An 18,565-nucleotide genomic window follows, 5' to 3' on the forward strand; every position below is an offset into this window, starting at 1 on the left:
TATCCACTACCTAGGGAGGATTTCCATGTCAGCTAGAAAAATTCATCCAGCCTGCTAGGATGGCTTGGCATTGACTCACCTTGTCTACTAAACGTGTACACCAGGAGTTGATTCTGGTCACCAGCTCATCTTCTCGATTGTCAATCTTCAGGAGGTGGATGTCGTGCGATGCCCCGACAGCATTAACAATCGTATCTTTATCGACAAAAAGCTGGTGAGTGAAAAGAATCCAATGAGAAAGTGTGTGTCATTACACCGTGAACACAAAGAGAGCTGAATAGAAAAGGAGCATTTGGAAGTCCCCTGGCTATGCAGGCCACACTCAGAGCAGAGCCCACCTTTGTATCAGCACACTCTGCCGATTCATCTGTGAATTCATCTGTGACAGCCGCTTCCCCAGCCGCTCAGGGCAGGTGTTGTGGGGAAAGGGCCAACCAGGGTGTTACTTTGCAGTCCCCGCTGGAAGCATGTTTCCTCCAGGGTGAAGGCAGATGGCTGCCCAGGGGGCACCTCACCCAGGACATCTGTTCTCACAATGCTTCTCTCTCAATTAACTTTTAAGTCTAACTTGCCCAAAACCTCTGCCTGCTGGGTGGAAGCATGAGGCTGGCTGAGGGTCTCAAGGCTGCTCTGAAGACAGCAGGCCCTACAAACTCATGGGTGTTCACCCCACAGTTGTCTCTCCACTGCCACTCATGTCAACAAAACCAAACTTTGGATTCCATTTGGAGTCTCTTTCTGCCTTCTCTTGTTCCTGACTTTGCTGTCTAGTAAAAAGTTGTTAGAAACAACCATCTTCTAAAAGGCCTCACTGGTTCTAGGTGTTGACACTGTGGCTGTTGTTGCCTGGGATGGTTGAAATGGAGTCATTTCCCAGAGCAGGGCAAGGCCACTGAAGCACTCAGTAAGCAGTTGCTTCCACCTTGAAGCAGAGGCGCTTGGTAAGGCAGAGCACCTGAATGCTCTGTATTGCAGGGAGGATTTGCAAGTGGAGTGTACACTTTTTGTTCTTTCCTATAGTGGCAGTTAACTTAATGGTCTGTAAAACGTTCTGTGCAATCTTAAGATGTTAATATTTCTGCCAAAAAAAGTATTCTTTGGTCAAATACATTTGGGAAAGCCAGCACATCCTAGGCCCCTCCTGAAGATTTGCTGGGCACAAAGTATTCCGAAGGCTCTACGATGTCCTGTGGAAAATAAACCCTTTAAGCTTTGTCTCTCTTGGTTTTCCAACTTTTTTGGCTACAGACTTCAGAGTAATGCCTGTTCATGTCTTGTGGGATGCTGATTTTCCACATAATCTCATGTGGGAAAAGCAAGGTTAGCTGATATGTGGAATGGGGTGTCTGGGGGACCAATTAGCACAGTCACAAGGGAGAAATGTCAAGAAATTATTAAGTTCTTTCCATGTGTGTACAAGGTCCCAGGCCAGGCTCTGGGAATGGTTCAAAGGTGTGTAAAGCCTGTTTTCGGTGAGCCTTGACAGTGTGCTTAGGAGTGGGTGTCCTGGTTATTTTAGAGATAACTACAAGCACAGTGTCAACCCATCACGAAAAGGTTCTCATCCTTCCTTCTAAAAGGTGGGTCATAGTGGAGCTCTAAGCCAGGCAGAGAAATCATACCTCTCAGAGTTTGAATATGTAGAAAACAGCTTCAAAAGCTATGAGAAGCAACAGAAACTGAAGTCTGCTTAGAAACATACATGATTAGAATTGGTTATGAAAAACTGTGTGACATTTGTAAAATGAAAACAAAAGGAAACTGGGTTTAAGGGAATTATTTTGAAATGTAAGTTACAAGTTGTTTCTGGACTTTGGGTGGCCTAGAGTGGTGGCTACTTCAATTTTCCGTCAGAATAGTTTTTATGGGTAGAATATTCCGGATCCCTCTCCAGTTTCTGCAGGTTGAAAGCACTAGGGTGGAGGCAGGGGCTGTGCAAACAGGTATTCCTGAGTCTTTTTTGAGCTGTTGCCCTGCTCTGTGGTCCTTGTGGCTGTAAAGACACATTTCTTTCAAAGCAACTTCTTTGTTTAAACAATGTTGGCACTGGCCGGGCGCCGTGGCGCATGCCTGTAATCCCAGCACTTTGGGAGGCCAAGGTGGGTGGATCACCTGAGGTCAGGAGTTCAAGACCAGCCTGGCCAATATGGTGAATAAAAATACAAAAATTAGCTGAGCATGGTGGTGGGTGCCTGTAATCCCATCTACTCGGAAGGCTAAGGCAGGACGATAGCTTGAACGTGGGAGGCCGAGGTTGCAGTGAGCCAAGATTGCACCACTGCACTACAGCCTGGGCAACAGTGAAACTCCACCTCAAAAAAAAAAAAAAAAATTGGCATTAAAAAAATTGACTAATAACTGTACACATTGATGGAGTACATAGTGATGTTTCAACACCTATCATGTATAGTGATCAGATCAGGGTATTAGCATATCCGTCTCAAACATTTATCATGTCTTTGTCTTGAGAACATTCAGTATCCTCTTTTTAGCTATTTGAAACTATAATATATTATTGTCAACTATAGTCATCCCATAGTGGTATAGAACACTAGAACTTATTCATCCTATCTAGCTGTAATTTGGTATATCCTTGAACAAATCTCTCCCTATTCCTCCATCTCTCTACCCTTCCCGGTCTCTAGAAGCCTGTGTTCTTCTTTTTACTTCTATGAGATCAACTTTTTTAGCTTCGGCATATGAGTGAGAACATGAGGTGTTTAACTTTCTGTTCCTGGCTTATTTCACTTAACACAGTGTCCTCCAGTTCCATCCATGTTGCCATGAATGACAGGATTTCATTCTTTTTTATGGCTGAATAGTATTCCATTGTGTATATGTACCACATTTTCTTTGTCCAGTCATCTGTTGTTGGACACCTAGGTTGACTCTGTATCTTGTTATTGCGAACAGTGCTGCAGTAAACATGGGTGCAGATATGTTTTCAATATAGTGATTTCCTTTCCTTTGGATAAATGCTCAGTAGTGAGATTGCTGGATCATATGATAGTTCTGTTTGTAGTTTTTGAGGGCCCTCCACAATGTTCTTCCTAGTGGCTGTCCTAGTTTACATTCTTACTTACAGTATATAAGAGTTCCTTTTTCTTTGTATCCTCACCAGCATTTGTTATTTTTTGTCTTTTTGATAATTATCATCCTAAGTGGGGTGAGATGTTGCCTCATTCTGGTTCTTATTTGCATTTCCCTGATAACTAGTGATGCTGAAAATTTTTTAATGTATTTGTTGGCCATTTGTATGTCTTCTTTTGAGAAACATCTGTTCAGATGTTTTTAATTGAATTGTTTTTTTTTTTGCTATTGAGATGTTAGAGTTCCTTGTGTATTCTGGATATATTAATACCCTGTCAGATAAGTAGTTTGCAAATATTTTTTCACATTGTATAGGGTGTCTTTTCACTCTTGTTTCATTTGCTGTGCAGAAGATTTATAGTTTGATATATTCCATTTATTTTTGCTTTTGTTGTCTGTGCTTTTGAGGTCTTATTCATAAAATTTTTTCCCAGGCCAATGTCCTAAAGCATTTCTCCTGTTTTCTTCTGGTCATTTTATAGTTTCAGGTCTTTTTTTTTTTTTTTTTTTTTTTTTTTCTGAGACAAAGTCTGGTTCTATTGCTCAGGCTGGAGTGCAGTGGTGCAATTTCAGCTCACTACAACCTCCGCCTCCTGGGCTCAAGCCACCCTCCCACCTCAGCGTCCTGAGTAGCTGGGACTATAGGCATGTACCACCGTGCCCAGCTAATTTTTGTACTTTTTATAGAGAGGTGGGGCTTTGCCATGTTGCCCAGGCTGGTCTCAAACTCATGAGCTCAAGCAATCTGCCTGTCTCAGCCTCCCAAAGTGCTGGGATTACAGGCATGAGCCACTGCGCCCGGCCAGTTTCAGGTCTTACATGTAGGTCTTAGATCCATTTTTAGTTGATTTTTGTATAGAGTGAGAGGTGGGAATCTAGTTTCATTCTGCATATGGATATCCAGTTTTCCCAGCACAATTTATTGAAGAGACTGTCTTTTCCCCAGTGAGTGTTCTTGGCGCTTTTGTCAAAAATCAGTTGGCTGTAAATACATAGATTAATTTCTGAGTTCTCTATTCTGTTTCATTGGTTTATGTATCTGTGTTTTTGTTTGTTTTAAACAGGCTTAATTCACTTTATTTTTCTTATATAAAAACCCTGTGTTACTTTGGGAAGCCAAGGTGGGCGGATCACTTAAGGTCAGGAGTTTGAGACCAGCCTGGCCAACATTGGTAAACCCCATCTCTACTAAAAATACAAAAAATTAACCAGGCGTGGTGGTGTGTGCCTGTAGTCCCAGGTACTCAGGAGGCTGAGGTAGGAGGATCATGTGAACCCAGGTGGTGGAGGTTGCAGTGAGCCAGGATCGCACCACTGCACTCCAGCCTGGGTGACAGAGCAAGGCTCCATCTCAAAACAAAACAACCCTGTGTTGTAGCCACAGCTGAAGCCTGAGTCCTCCACACAGAGACTCTGGTGTGGGTCTTGACAAGATGGTCGGTGAATTACTGAGAGGAAGACTTGGTGAACACAGTCTCCTCCCAGAGGTCAGGGGGCAGGTAGCTATAGGTCTTGGAGACGGCATCAAAGGTGGCCTTGGCAAAGTTGCCCAGAGTGGCACTGCAGCTTCTGGCTGAGGTGTAGCAGTTGTCAATACTGGACATCAGCAGCATCTTCTTGGGCACAGAGGCCAAGAGGATGCCAGTGCCCCTGGGTGCAGGGATAAGGTGCAGCAGCACAGAGCCGCAGCAGCCTGTCACCTTGCAAGGGACAGTGTGGGGCTTGCGATCTTGGTCCCCCAGTGGCCTCTGCACGGGGACAGTGGAGAGCTTGGCCAGGACGATGATCCCTCTGACAGCAGTGGCTGCTTCCTTGGAGCGCTTAACACCCAGACTGACACAGCCATTGTAATCCCTGATGGCAACAAATGCCTTGAACCTGCTGCGCTGGCTGGGGCAGGTCTGCTTCTGCACTGGCATAATCTTTAAAACCTCATCCTAGGCCAGGCGCGGCGGCTCACGCCTGTAATCCCAGGACTTTGGGAGGCTGAGGTGGGCGGATTACCTGAGGTCAGGAGTTTGAGACCAGCCTGACCAACATGGAGAAACCCCATCTCTACTAAAAATACAAAATTAGCTGGGCATGGTGGCACATGCCTGTAATCCCAGCTACTCGGGAGGCTGAGGCAGGAGAATCACTTGAACCTGGGAGGTGGAGACTGTCGTGAGCCAAGATCGTGCCATTGCACTCCAGCCTGGGCAAAAAAGCAAAATTCCGTCTCAAAAAAAAAAAAAAAAAACCTCATCTTTGAGAGAGGCCCCCAGGAAAAAGTCAATGATCTCAGACTACTTGATGGGCAGGGAGAAGAGATAGATTTCCTCCAGGGACTTGATCTTCATGTCCTTGACCAGGCAGCCCAGCTTGGTGATGGGCATCCACTCTTTGGCCTGGGCCTTGCTTCTGAGAGCTCCCCGCAGCCTCAGCCCCTGCCCTGACTATGGCCACAATCCTAGCCCCAGAAGCTGCTGACAAAGCTTCCATGGTTTCCCATTCCAGGCCTCTGGACCCTCCTGCTGCCACGGTGTCATCCACCATTTGGTGTTTTATTGGAGAAATGTGTGTCTGTTTTATGCCAGTACCATGCTGTTTTGGTTACTACAACTTTGTAGTATATTTTAAAGTCTGGTAATGTGATGCCTCTAGCGTTGTTCTTTTTGCTCAGGATGGCTTTGGCTCTTCAGGGTCTTTTGTGGTTCTAAATTGGAGGATTTTTTTTCTATTTCTGCGAAGAATGTCATTGGTGTTTTGATGGGGATTGCATTGAATCTGTAGGTTGCTTTGGGTAGCAACAAAGTGACTTTTGAGAAGGGAACAGCTGGTGCCCCTCCCCAGGACCACCGCACTGCTAGTGGCTTGAGGACTTGCTGCCCCATGGCATGTGGGATCAGATCATTCCGTCATACCCACAAAGGGCACCTGACAACCCTGCATTCTCCTCTGCCACAGACAAAAGAGCAGCTTGGCTTGATGGGCAGGGACAAGCCAACGCGGAGTCTCCTGGTGCCAGCCAGAATCTTGTGGCAGTCTCCCTATCCAGAGACTGCTGGCTTGGGTCAGACCCACTGCCACTTGAGCAGACCCTGGGGACTTGCATCCTCCCTGGGCCTGAGCACTCACCCTGCCCTCGCAGCCGGACACCCGCGTGGATGTTCAGAGCAGCCAGGCAGCACCTCTGTCCTCCCCACCTCCCTAAACGGGCAGCTGTGGCTGCCAGCACCACTCAGACGCCCTCCCTCAGTGCCAGCTCCAGGCTCTCTCCTCAGCATGTACGTTCTGCTTTTCCTCTCAAAGCTGAAGGACTTGAAAATAGACATGGGACAGATTGGCCCCACGTAGGTCATGAGCTGATAACAGTCACTCAACTGCATGAGTGGAGTTTTAGAGATAACCTCATCAGGGTGACTTATCAAGATATGCTCCTTGATAATTAGGTAACAGTAGCTAGATTTTTTTCACTCACAGCCCTAGTCCCTCCTCTGAACATCCCCATCTTGCTATACAGTAGACATTTTGTCAAAGGCTTTCAATCAAACTGCCTGGTTCAAATCACAACTCTATCTGTTACAAGCTGTGTGTCCTTGGGCAGGTTACCTTCATCCCCGTACCTCAGTTTCCTTATCTGTAAAAGGGAACCATAATAGTACCTACTTTACCGTGTTGATGTGAAGATTAAAAAAGCAAACATGAGTTCAGTGCTTCTCAGAGGGCTGGCCCTCAGGAGGCCCCCAGTCAAATGTCAGCGATGTATTATTCCTTTATTTTATTTTTTTGAGACAGGGTCTTGCTCTGTCACCCAGACTGGAGTGCAGTGGCACAGTCATGGCTCACCTTGACCTCCCAGGCTCAAGTAATCCTCCAACCTCAGTCTCCCAAGTAGCTGGGACCACCAGGTGCACATCACCTAATTTTTAAATTATTATTTATAGAGAGGGGATCTCGCTATGTTACCCAGGCTGGTCTCAAATTCCAGGGCTGAAGCAATCCTTCCACCTCAGCCTTTCAAAGTGATGTTGGTATTACTCATATGGTCAGAGCATACTTTTTCCTCCTGAGAAGGGTAGGCCACATTTTTTGTTGCTTAGATGGAAGGAGAGTTAGGCCATGGTATAAGGTCCTGGGGAGTCTCTTCCTATAACTGCAGGCATAAAGCCACAGGAATGGCGGTCAGCTCGCACCAGGCACAGCCAGCTGGGCTGGAGGGAGGGCTGGCCACTGAAAATGCCAGCCCAGCCTGCTTCTCTGCTGTTGGCCTCTGGAGTCATCTTTTTCTGTGTGTCCCAGTCATTAGAAATTGGGCACGTTTCAGTCCTGTGCCTTCTGGGTGTCACAGACATGGGAGCTGTGCTGGGAGGGATCTCCACCCACCTCAAGATGGTCTGTCTGGGGAATTCCAAACTGGGCACTCAGGGACAGCCTTACTTCGCAGAGAAGGTGATGTTTTCCTGTGTCTGGTCAATAGCAATTAGCTGCAGTTAACAGCTTAGGGAGGGAAGGCTGGTGTCACGGTGACCCTATCACCACACTGCTATGTTGGGTGTCTGTCTGGGCGGACCCAGGACAGAGGCTGTGGAAGTCAGGGACTGCTGGTCCTGTGTGTCTGCAAGACTTAGCCCCGTATCTGGCAGAGTGGAGGCTTGGTGAGCATACGCTCTCACACTCATTCTGCAGATGATGCCTGGCATCTGTGCTGCACATTGTACACTGTTGCTGGTACTGAGGAGGTACATGGTGGTGAAAAGGCCATCCCTGTCCTCCCTCCTGAGCTTACATGTAGTGTGAATAGTCACATCAGCAGCAAATACACATCAGCCAGATAGTTTGAAACTATGATGAGGCTCTGACCTGACCTGATAAATGGGGCATGTGATACAGAGATGGTGGTTTTTCTGGAAGTTGATGAAGAAAGGCCTCTCCCAAGAGCTGATAGTCAAGCTGAAATCTGAATGACAAGGACAAGCCAGGCACATGGGGACCTAGGAAGAGTGTGTCTGCCAGGCGGAATATCAACTGAAAGGAGCAAGCCTGGGTGACTGGGGAAGAGCTCAGAGGCTGCCGCTGAGCATCAGGAGTGAGGGTTCTGGGGGTGGGAATCGCCCAGATGGGCAGGGCCAGCCACGAGGGTCTGGGGGACTATGGGGAGGAGCTGATGCTAGGGGTCATGAAAGCCACTAGAAGGTGTTGTGTAAAAGTGTGCAGTGATAGGGTTTGGGTTTTCAAGGGTCCCTCTGGCTGCCACATGGAGGACAGACTGTAAGAGGACAGTAAAGAGGCAAGCAGTCCAGGCCAAGGACGATAGTGGCTTTCCTTGGTGGTGATGTGGTGACAGAGAGAAGCTGAGACACTGGCAGTGGAGTGAATGATGCATGCACTAAAGCAGGCTCTGACAACACAGTATCTCTGTCTGGGCCCTTGATGCCCACACTCCTCCCAGAGACAAAGACATGCTGCTGCGGGACCCCAGCGCAGACATCCAGGAGAGCCTTCTTAGTGTGCAGACCCCAGGGATGGAGCCAGGTTCCCCAGGCCGACCCTGCTGATTTTGTGACCATTCATCAGTGGATATGCTGGTGCAAACCGGATGGCATTGTGCGGGATCAGAAATGGTGGTTCCAACACCCCCACAGTACTCATCATACAGACTCTAAAGTTAAGAAGACCTCCAGGGGAAATCTCAGACTTCAACCTCTACCTGTAACTGCTTCTCTTAGAAAGTGCCAGAAGCCTCCACATAATTGAACTTTTGGAAACGACCCTGTTGGAAAGTTGAAACCATCTAATTATCATGAGCTCCTCTTTAACTGGGCCCCACTGGGTGCCCCACCAGGTGCTTTGTTAGCCTATTTTATCTGCCAGCAACCCTGTAAAGCAGGTTAGTGTGCCCTTTTGCAGATGAAAACATTGAGGCCCTGGGAGGTTGTCAGGCTTACTCACAGAGCCTCAGTCCAGCCACAGAGCTGGGCTGGACCACATCTGTCAGGCTCCGAGCAGCCCGCCCCTCCCCGCCCCTCCCCTCCCCTCCCCTCCCCTCCCCTCCCCTTTCGCCCAGCTCCACCCTTCCCAGCCCCATCTCCGCCCCTGCCCCGCCCAGTCCAACTCCATCCAGCCCTTCCCCGCCACGCTCCGCCCGCCCCGCCTACTGCGCGCAGGTCGTCAGGCAGGTCCTCGTCCAGGTCGCCCTTGACAATCTTCTCCAGGGTGCTGATAGAGATCTCCAGGAGCTTCTTGTGGTGGTGATTCTCCAGGTCCCGGCACTGGGCTATCGTGCAGCCCCGAGTTAAGCAAAGGCCCGGGAGGAGCAGGCCCGGTGCGTCCCTGATGCACTCAGAGGGCCGGAGACAGACTTTAAGGGTCCAAGGCGAGCTCGGAAATTCCAGCTGGCAGCACCGTGCACTCACAGGCTCCGAACCCTGGGCCATCCCTGACTCCCTGCCTCTGCCCGACACCTCGGATGGACCCTCAGCCCCTGCCATCACCCTCTTCTCTCCCTCCTGCATGGAGGCTCCTGGCGCTGGCCTCTGGGTTAACTGCTTCTCACCCTGTGCATTTGCTACCACTTGTTGCCTCTACAACTTGTCTCCCCGAGGGACTGTGAGCCCCAGGAGGGCAGGACCACAGGGCTGCTGCTAGCTGGAGCACAGCAGTTTGCCCTGTGTGGAGTGCCCTGAGTTCGGGTGGAAGAAGGGTTGGCCATGCTCCAATGTTGGCTCCTCACCCTAACATTTCACCTGATATACTCCTTATAGTGTCTTCCACGTGGGGGTTGCCTCAACCCCAGAGTGTGCTTGCCCGCAACACAGGGGGCGTCATTTCCCAGTGAACATCACCCATATGAGAACAATCATGCTGGGACCCTACTGCAAACAGTTTGGATGTTGTCCCTCTGGGCATCCAAACCACAGCTCTAACCAGGCCATCACTGTTCTGAGGGTCGGGAAACCCCCTCAGACCCTGTGGAACATTCTTTTGTCCAGAGGCCAGGACAAGCCCGGGGGCTCTGTAGCACCTCCCCATGGGGGAAGGTCATTACAGAAAGGATATAGGCTTTGGACATTTTCGATAAACAGTCCTACCATGTCAACAATGTTCCTTTCAAACATGTTTATAGTCTCCTGGAAATGTTAAAGAACACAGTTAACATGCATATTTAGACGTCCAGCACAGAGCAAAAGGTACTCCTTAGAATTTAGCAACCAGCTTCTCTAATCACAGCCCCTCAGGGTAACGACCACCGATCTTGACCCTCCTGAGCAGATGGTTGTGAACCTACCCCTCTGCTCTCTCTAAAGTTGTTCCCCAACCGTATTAACTCCCTCACCATCTGAATGTTTAATGCTGTCACCGGAACTTTGCCAGGAACACTTGTCCTGGTCTTACTCTCCTTACCTGCCTGCCCAACACACACACAGAGCCAACCCCCTCTCCTTTGGGTTTCTCAGTGATATCTGTGCATCACCTCCAGGCAAACAGTGGAGTGAGCTGTTAAGAGTTAGACTGCCTGGGTCAGTATTCCCAGCTCCAGCACTGTGTGTAACTCTGGGAAAGGCATTTCACCTCCTTGGGCCTCATCTTCGTCATCTGGGAAATAGGTTACCTGCATAATCCCTGTGTTGTGGTGTCGTGGTGAGGTTAAATGAGTCACTTCACACAAAATGCTTTGCAAGGTGCCTGACAGAGAGGAGGCCCTCAGTAGGAGCTGGCTGTCACCCGAGATCTCTTTCAGTTAGTTGCTGTTTTGTGGTGCTTAGCAAGGCACCTAAGGCCCAAATGGGAGTTAGTATTGATTGAAGGAACAATGGAAGGTGTGATTTCCAGGCCTGCCACTCTAGCAGTGCCCCACCCCCATCTGCCATAGACTCCAGGGGCTGCAAGGTAGGCAGGGGTGGAATCTATAGGAATGTGAGGACTGTCTGCAGAGTGAGCACATTACATAATTTTCCAACACATGTATGTGCTGTTCTCGTGAATAAAAATAAGGTCATTGAAAAGCATGATTGCGCTTGTGGCTTTCTGGCCACCGGTAATACAAGTAGGATGGCACATGGGTTCTGGGAAATGTTTGGATGTTGAAAAGCAATCTCCGTGCCTGAAAAGGCTGGGAGCTGCTGCCTCACTCTCCCCTGGCACTGTGTGCTGCTTCTGCAGTGCCTGTGTTCCCCAGCGGGGAGGGAGCACCTGCCCTGTGATGTGATGGGGAAATCTATCCCATGTCTGAGGTGTCACTTGACGTGTGAGGAATTGATTAGGCGCTATCACTTGGCCCAGCCACGGCAGCATCCGATGAAGTTCAATTCATCACACCACTTCAGACTCCCAGCCTCCGCTGCCTTGTAACACATACTCTGGCCGCTAATGAATTTCAGACAGCGGCGCTTTTCATTTCCACTACTTAGTGCTGAGTTGCAGCCTCCTCGCGTCGCCTGAGAAGTGGCAACTGCAGGCTGCAATGCGGAGGGGTCTTTGTTTGGTCCCCAAGTGGGGGTCCACTTTGCCTTTAGAGTACCTGGATAGCTCCAGGGGTCTAATCAAAAACCTCTCCCCACTGACTTCCAGGATAGGGGGAACATTGCAGAAGAATGACCTCACCTCTCATTTTCCACAAGAATCACTTCCAATGTAAATGATTAAAATGTAATAAAAGCAAACAGGACTGATGAGCAAGAAAGCTGCAGCCTGCCACGCTGAGTCGTGCTGGACATTTCCAGCAGAGGCATGCCCATGAAGGCTGCAGTTCACCTATGGATGTGCAGCTGCATCCCCAGATTCTGGCAGTTGTGTCCAGGGCCCACCCTTACCTCCAGCTGCTCCACCAGCTGCATCTCCAGCATCATGAGCGCATCGAACAACTCACTGATGTCAGCGCTGCATTCTAGGATCATCTTCTCAATGTTGGGCAGTTCCGACTCCTCTCGAATGGCACTTAAACTCTAGAAACAATAGACTGCACTTTAGGAATCAACAACTAAGTGTAATTAGATAATGGCAGGTGGCAATTTGGTTTTGTGGGAAATAATTTGGACTCGAGTCAGCCTGTCCAAGTGCAAGTCTCAGCTTTGCCATTTGCTGGCTCTGAGAGCGTGTGGAAGCTACCTACCCTCTCCATGCCTCAGTTTCCTGGTCTGTCAAGTGCGATTGATAGCCCCTACCCTTGACACAAGTGAGAGAACACATGTGAGGCTCTTTGAGCACTAGCAAGTGCTCACTCCTTGTTAGCTCAGGTTTTTATTAGAGGCTGGTAAGCAGCGTAGAAGGAGCCATGGCTTTCATGGGGTTCAGAGCATTTCACACCAAAATATGCCGCTTTGGCATAGTGATTATTTTGAGTTAAAGATACTTAAAGGCCGGGAGCGGTGGCTTATGCCTGTAATCCCAGCACTTTGGGAGGCCGAGGCGGGCGGATCACGAGGTCAGGAGATCGAGACCATCCTGGCTAACATGGTGAAACCCCATCTATACTAAAAATACAAAAAAAAAAAAAAAAAAAAAAAAATTAGCCAGGTATGGTGGCGGGCACCTGTAGTCCCAGCTACTCAGGAGGCTGAGGCAGGAGAATGGTGTGAACCTGGGAGGTGGGGCTTGCAGTGAGCCGAGATTGCGCCACTGCACTCCAGCCTGGGCGACAGAGTGAGACTCTGTCTCAAAAAAAAGAAAAAAAAAAGATACTTAGAAAATGCAAAGAGGACACCCTGACCTCCCTTTTTCTTCCTGAAAGCAGGAGTTAAATCTCCCATGGGAAAGGTGCCCTCCCTGTACCAGGAGGAAGGAAACCATTCTTTTTTTTTTTTTTTTTTAAGACGTAGTCTCACTCTGTTGCCCAGGCTGGAGTGCAGTGGCACAATCTCGGCTCACTGCAACCTCTGCCTCCTGAGTTCAAGCAATTCTCTGCCTCAGTCTCCTGAGTAGCTAGGATTACAGGCACCTGCCACTATGACTGGCTAATTTTTTTTTTGTATTTTTAGTAGAGACGGGGTTTCACCATCTTGGCCAGGCTGGTCTTGAACTCCTGACCTCGTGATCCACCCACCTCGGCCTCCCAGAGTGCTGGGATTATAGGCGTGAGCCACCGCGCCCGGCCAAGAAGCCATTCTTATCATCAGAGGGAGGGAGTCCGGGCCAAGGGGAATCTGTGTGAACAAACCTTGTTAAACTAATGCTCATCTGCCTTGTCACTTCTCCACGATGAACTGCCTTAGCCCAAACCTCTTTGTCTTGTCACGTTCTCACAATTCACTACTCCAACCAAGTATATAAGCTTTCGGCCCTAATGGCTTCTTGAGCCTTCATTTTGCTTGTGAATGCTCCCATCTACATGTAAAAATTACTCAATAAAATTTGTATGCTTTTCTCGTTTGTCTTATGTCAGTTTAATTCTTGGTCCCAGTCAGTGACCCTGATAAGCTACAGGAAAAAATTTACCTGCCTTACAACTTCAGAGTTAGGTGGACCTGAATTTGAATCCTGCCTGGGCCACTTAGCAGTGTGACCTTGAGAGACCCACTTTCATTCTCTGACTCAGTTTCCTCACTGTAAATGGGGAGAAGCATCTCTGCCTCACGGGGTCCTGGGGATCAGAGGCTGTGTACAGAAAGCACCTGGTGCACAATGGAGCTCGGCTATTGGAAGCTCCTATAAAAGGCCTATCACAGGCACAGGCCAGGAAAGACCCTGGCAAGGAAAGACAGTTCCAGTCTTTGAGGAGATGAATTGAACCCACACAGAACCCCAGTAAGCAAGTGGAAGCTACTGCTAAATAGATGCTGAGCCCTTTGGAATGAGGGGGTGCTCAGAGGGTATATGGCAACCTGGGGTCCAAACAGCACTGACTACCAGCTGCTTTCTAGCAAAGGGCCTGGGTTACCACCAACACCAGATGTGATTTTGGCTTGTTTTTGTTGATGCCTGGTATTAGTCATGAAGGAGGATGGAGTAACAGCATGATTGAGGGGGGCGAATGACATAATAATAGCTACTCTGTCTGGAGAAAAACCAGGCTCGATCCCTACCTCAAGCCTTACATGAAAACAAATTCCTGATGAAGATTCAAATGTAAAAAATTAAACCATAAATGTGCTAGCAGAAAACCTGGGAGATTTTTTTTTTCTTTGAGACAGAGTCTCACACTGTCACCCAGGCTGGAGTGCAGTGACGCGATCTTGGTTCACTGCAACCTCTGTCTCCCAGTTTCCAGCGATTCTCTCGCCTCAGCTTCCTGAGTAGCTGGGATTACAGGTGCCTGCCACCATGCCCAGTGAATTTTTGTATTTTTAGTAGAGATGGGGTTTCACCATGTTGGCCAGGCTGGTCTCAAACTCCCGACCCTCAGGTGACCCGCCCGCCTTGGTCTCCCAAAGTGCTGGGATTACATGCATAAGCCACTGCATCCGGCCAAACCTGGGAGATTTTTAATAAATAATCTGAGACCTTGCCAAGTATAACCAGAAGATTGGTAAATTCTACTACCTTAAAAAATTTAAAATTCTTTTAAATTTATTTATATATTTACTTTTAAGATGGGGTCTTACTATGTTGCCCAGGCTGCTCTCAAACTGCTGAGCTCAAGCGATCTTCCTGCCACAGCTTCCCGAAGTGCTGGGATTACAGTTGTGAACCACCTCCCCCAGCCAAAAAAATTTTTCATTCTGAATGGCAAAAGCACCACAGACAACATTGCAAGATAAAACACAAAATGGGAAAAACATTTGCCATCCATTTCACTGACACAATCTACAAAGAGCTCCTACAAAGTAATAACTTTTTTTTTCTTTTTTGAGACAGACTCTCGCTCTATTGCCCAGGCTGGAATGCAGTGGCACGATCTTGGCCCACTGCAACCTCTGCCTCCTGGGTTCAAGTGATTCTCCTGCCTCAGCCTCCCGAGTAGCTGGGATTACAGGCGTGCATCACCACCCTGGCTAATTTTTGTATTTTTAGTAGAGACGGGGTTTCACCATGTTGTCCAGGCTGGTCACGAACTCCTGACCTCTGGTGATCCACCCAACTTGGCCTGCCAAAGTGCTGAGATTACAGACATGAGCTACCACGCCCAGCCAAGTAATAACTTTTTAAAAAAGAAAGGTCTGGTCTGATGGTAGTAGGTTATCAGAACTTATTAAATTTGGTGTCACTAAAGTTGGTATACAGTCTCCCACTGCTAAATTTGACTAGCTAAAAAAAAAAAAAAAGAAAAAAAGAAAGAAACAGCCAGGTGTGGTGTTGTGTTCCTGTAGTCCCAGCTACTCAGGAGGCTGAGGCAGGAGGATTGCTTGAGCCCAGGAGTTCAAGGCTGCAGTGGGCTATAATGGTGCACTGCACTCCAACCTGGGCAATGGAGTTAGACCCTATTCTGAAAATAATAAATAATTTAAGAAGAGAGAGAGAAACCAAAAACCAAATAGAAAAGTGGGCAAGGGCAAAATATAAGTACAAATAATTCACAGAATAAAAAACACAAATGGTTGTAAAACATGTAAAACATGTGTTGCTCATCCCCACTTAAGAGAAAATAAACGCATACTCAGGGTGCACAGACTGGCAAACATGAGGAAGCCTGTGACACTGGCCTGACGACGGCTGTGGAAGGTACAGGTTCTGTGGGTTACAGTTGGACAATAACCATGAAAAAAACCAATGCACAGTTCCACTTCTAGGACTTCATCCTGCAGGTCAAACTTGCACCAACTTATTCAGTGGAACACTAAAAGAGCAAAAGGTTGGGAAAAAACCTAACTGTCCATCAACAGGGACTAGCTAAATAATTATGGCTCACCCATGCAATGCGATATTTTAGTTATAAAAAAAATGAAGCAACTCTCATTTTGGAAGGCTCTCCAAGATGCATAACATAGGAAAGCAAAGTACAGAACAAGGCATGCTATGCACACAGACACACACACACACACACACACACACACTCACGTGAAAGCAAAGTACAGAACAGGGCATGCTATGCACACACACACACATACACATATAGGAAAGCAAAGTACAGAACAGGGCATGCTATGCACACACACACACACACACACACACACAGGAAAGCAAAGTACAGAACAGGGCATGCTATGCACACATACGAAAGCAAAGTACAGAATAGGGCATGCTATGCACACATGCACACACACATAGGAAAGCAAAGTACGGAACAGGGCATGCTATGCTCACACACACACACGAAAGCAAAGTACAGAATAGGGCATGCTATGCGCACGCACACTCAGACACACACACAGATACAGGAGTAGGAGGGAGACCGTATCCCCCAGTGGCCATTCTTCAGGCTGTGCCATGTGCACACACCACTCATTCGAGAGTGCAGCTGACTACACACAGACATGCTGTCATCCTTTTGGGCTGACTCTGCTCCAGGCCTTGCACAAGTGCTTTCCCTCTCTGTCTCTGTTTCTCACTACAGTTCTTCGAGGTGGTTATCTCTGTTCTGCAAATGAGGAAATGGAGGCTAGGAGAGGGTCAATAATGTGTCTCTGGGTCACCAGTGAGGAGTCTGCCTGAGCCCCAAGCCTTACATGGCTGCACCATGACCCTGTAACGTGACTCACTGGGCACCTGGAGCAGTGCACTGTGTGCAATGGATGAGGCCTAATGGGGATGAGTGGGAGGAGCGTAGGAAAACCTATAGGAGAGGGCCTGTCAGGGAGGGAACTGGGGGTCTGCAGGGCCTATGGGGTCTTGGGAACTTCCAAGTCAGTGGCCTCTATCTAGGCTGTGCATGGAAAGCACCAGGGGAACAATGGAAAATCCCTGTGCCAGGCCATGCTCCTCTAAGTGGGTGCTGCTGGGCCTGAATGTGAGCACATTTCCAGGGCCCGGGGACTCCGTGTGCAGGCTGAGCAGGATCCACTGCTCTTGGCTCTAGAAGGGGAGCACTAGGATAGTCAGCTCGTCTGAGGTGGTCTTTGAGGAGCTGGCCCGCACTGAAGGCAGGTGCCTGAACAGAGGAGCAAGTGGCACGTTCCATGTTCCAAGTCAGGCTTGGCATGGCCCACATCCTGCTTCGGCAGAGGGACTCGCTGCTGAGGGGCCGGGTCCCTGCACCAGGCCTCAGGAAGAGCCAGCTAGCTGACACTCCCAAGAACAGTGGCTACAGGGACCAGATAAATGTCAGGAAGGAAGGCTGGGCAGGGACTGCGGGACTGGAGACATGACCTGTCCAGAGGGGACAACTGCCACTCAAGCCCTGATGACAGCTGCTTCCAGAGAAGCTGGCAACCACAATTTTTTCTGTGAAATCTGCTAGTTTCTAATGTCAGCAGGATGTTTGAAATGTTTTAAAACCCTATGCAGGCCAAATAAAACACATATGTGAGCCAAATGTATTCCTCTGCTGACAGCTTTGAACTTCTGGTTGAATGCAGTAACCCCTGCTCCCTAAAATATAACAAGGAGGGTCTTGAGAATTAAATCCACAACATGTGAGGCCCTGGAGGTTAATGAGACAGGAATGGGGGTGGCCGTTGGGGAGGCGGGAAGCACATGGGAGTGGATCACCAACTCCATCAGATCTGAACTTGTGCATCGAGGGACTTTGCTCTACTTTAAGTTCACAACAAGGAAGGGCCTTAAGTTCACAATAAGGATGGGCTCCCTAAAGCCTCTTATGCTACAAGCAAGCTTGGTGTGTGTGAACAGTTTTTTGAGGAAAAAGAAGGTCCACAGCTTTCCTTAGCATCTCACAAAGATCTGTGATTTACAATAGGCTAAGCATCCTGTCTTTAAAAGTAATGCCAACTCAAAGAGGCAGCTGCCATCAAATACAAAGATTGGTGCCCTTCCCAATGGCCCCTGCTTGGGCTGGACCCCATGGCCTAGTTAGGCCGAGTCCTGACCACCCAGAGTCTTCTCCTTTGCTGCTCCTAGTGGGTGGAGGAACGCCCTTCCTCCCCATCAACTTTTCTTTCTTCTGTGAGCCTCAGCCTTCCCTAAACTCCCCAGCCTAAGATAAGGCGCCCCTAGGGCACCCCCAAGGCTCCCCAGGTTTCCCTCCAGGATGGCACTGATCCCTCTGCTTGCTCAGGTAGGGGGTGGGGCCTGGGCCTGGGTCTGAGCCCCACAAGGGCAGGAACCATGTCCAGTGTGGCTCCAGCTTCTTAGGATCAGGCAGAGAGTAGAGCTCAGAAAATGTCTATTAAATGAATGAATGAATAAAACGATGGTAATCATTACTGTCAAAATAGTAATGGTCATACTAATACCATTATTAATAGTAACGATGATGATAAGTTAAGGGGTAGGGCCGACCTTGAATCCCAAGGGCGCTTTGTGTGACAAAGACCCACAGGCCACACGTCAAGCAGTGGGGAGCTGTGGTTGGTGATGCTGGGGTAAGGTGGGCCTTGGCTCTGCCACTGATAAGCTATATGATCTCTGGCAAATGGGGACAATAACCATTGGCCTCAGGGGTCATCAGAGGGTACAGGAGTTGCAGCCCCTCTACAGTGGGAGTGGCAAGAGCAGGGAGGGC

General features: G+C 48.7%; 1 protein-coding gene across 3 annotated transcripts in view; it reads right to left on the minus strand.

Annotated features, from left to right (window-relative positions):
* The window catches only part of DRC3 (dynein regulatory complex subunit 3), a 49,643-nt gene that overhangs the window by 6,877 nt on the left and 24,201 nt on the right, over positions 1 to 18,565 (minus strand). For 2 of the 3 annotated variants that reach the window (XM_063718046.1, XM_063718047.1), the window contains exons 10-13: positions 11,883 to 12,014; positions 9,228 to 10,199; positions 8,780 to 8,842; positions 80 to 211 (exon numbers count right to left, since the gene is read on the minus strand). In XM_063718046.1, the coding sequence (XP_063574116.1) occupies positions 10,032 to 10,199; positions 11,883 to 12,014 (300 nt within the window). In that variant the 3' untranslated portion in view covers positions 80 to 211; positions 8,780 to 8,842; positions 9,228 to 10,031. Of the gene's footprint in view, positions 1 to 79; positions 212 to 8,779; positions 8,843 to 9,227; positions 10,200 to 11,882; positions 12,015 to 18,565 lie in introns of those variants that run through there. The other variant, XM_024234995.3, reaches the window with a different exon arrangement.

Source organism: Pongo abelii, chromosome 19 (assembly GCF_028885655.2).
Source record: "Pongo abelii isolate AG06213 chromosome 19, NHGRI_mPonAbe1-v2.0_pri, whole genome shotgun sequence".
NCBI classification, from domain to species: Eukaryota; Metazoa; Chordata; class Mammalia; order Primates; family Hominidae; genus Pongo; species Pongo abelii.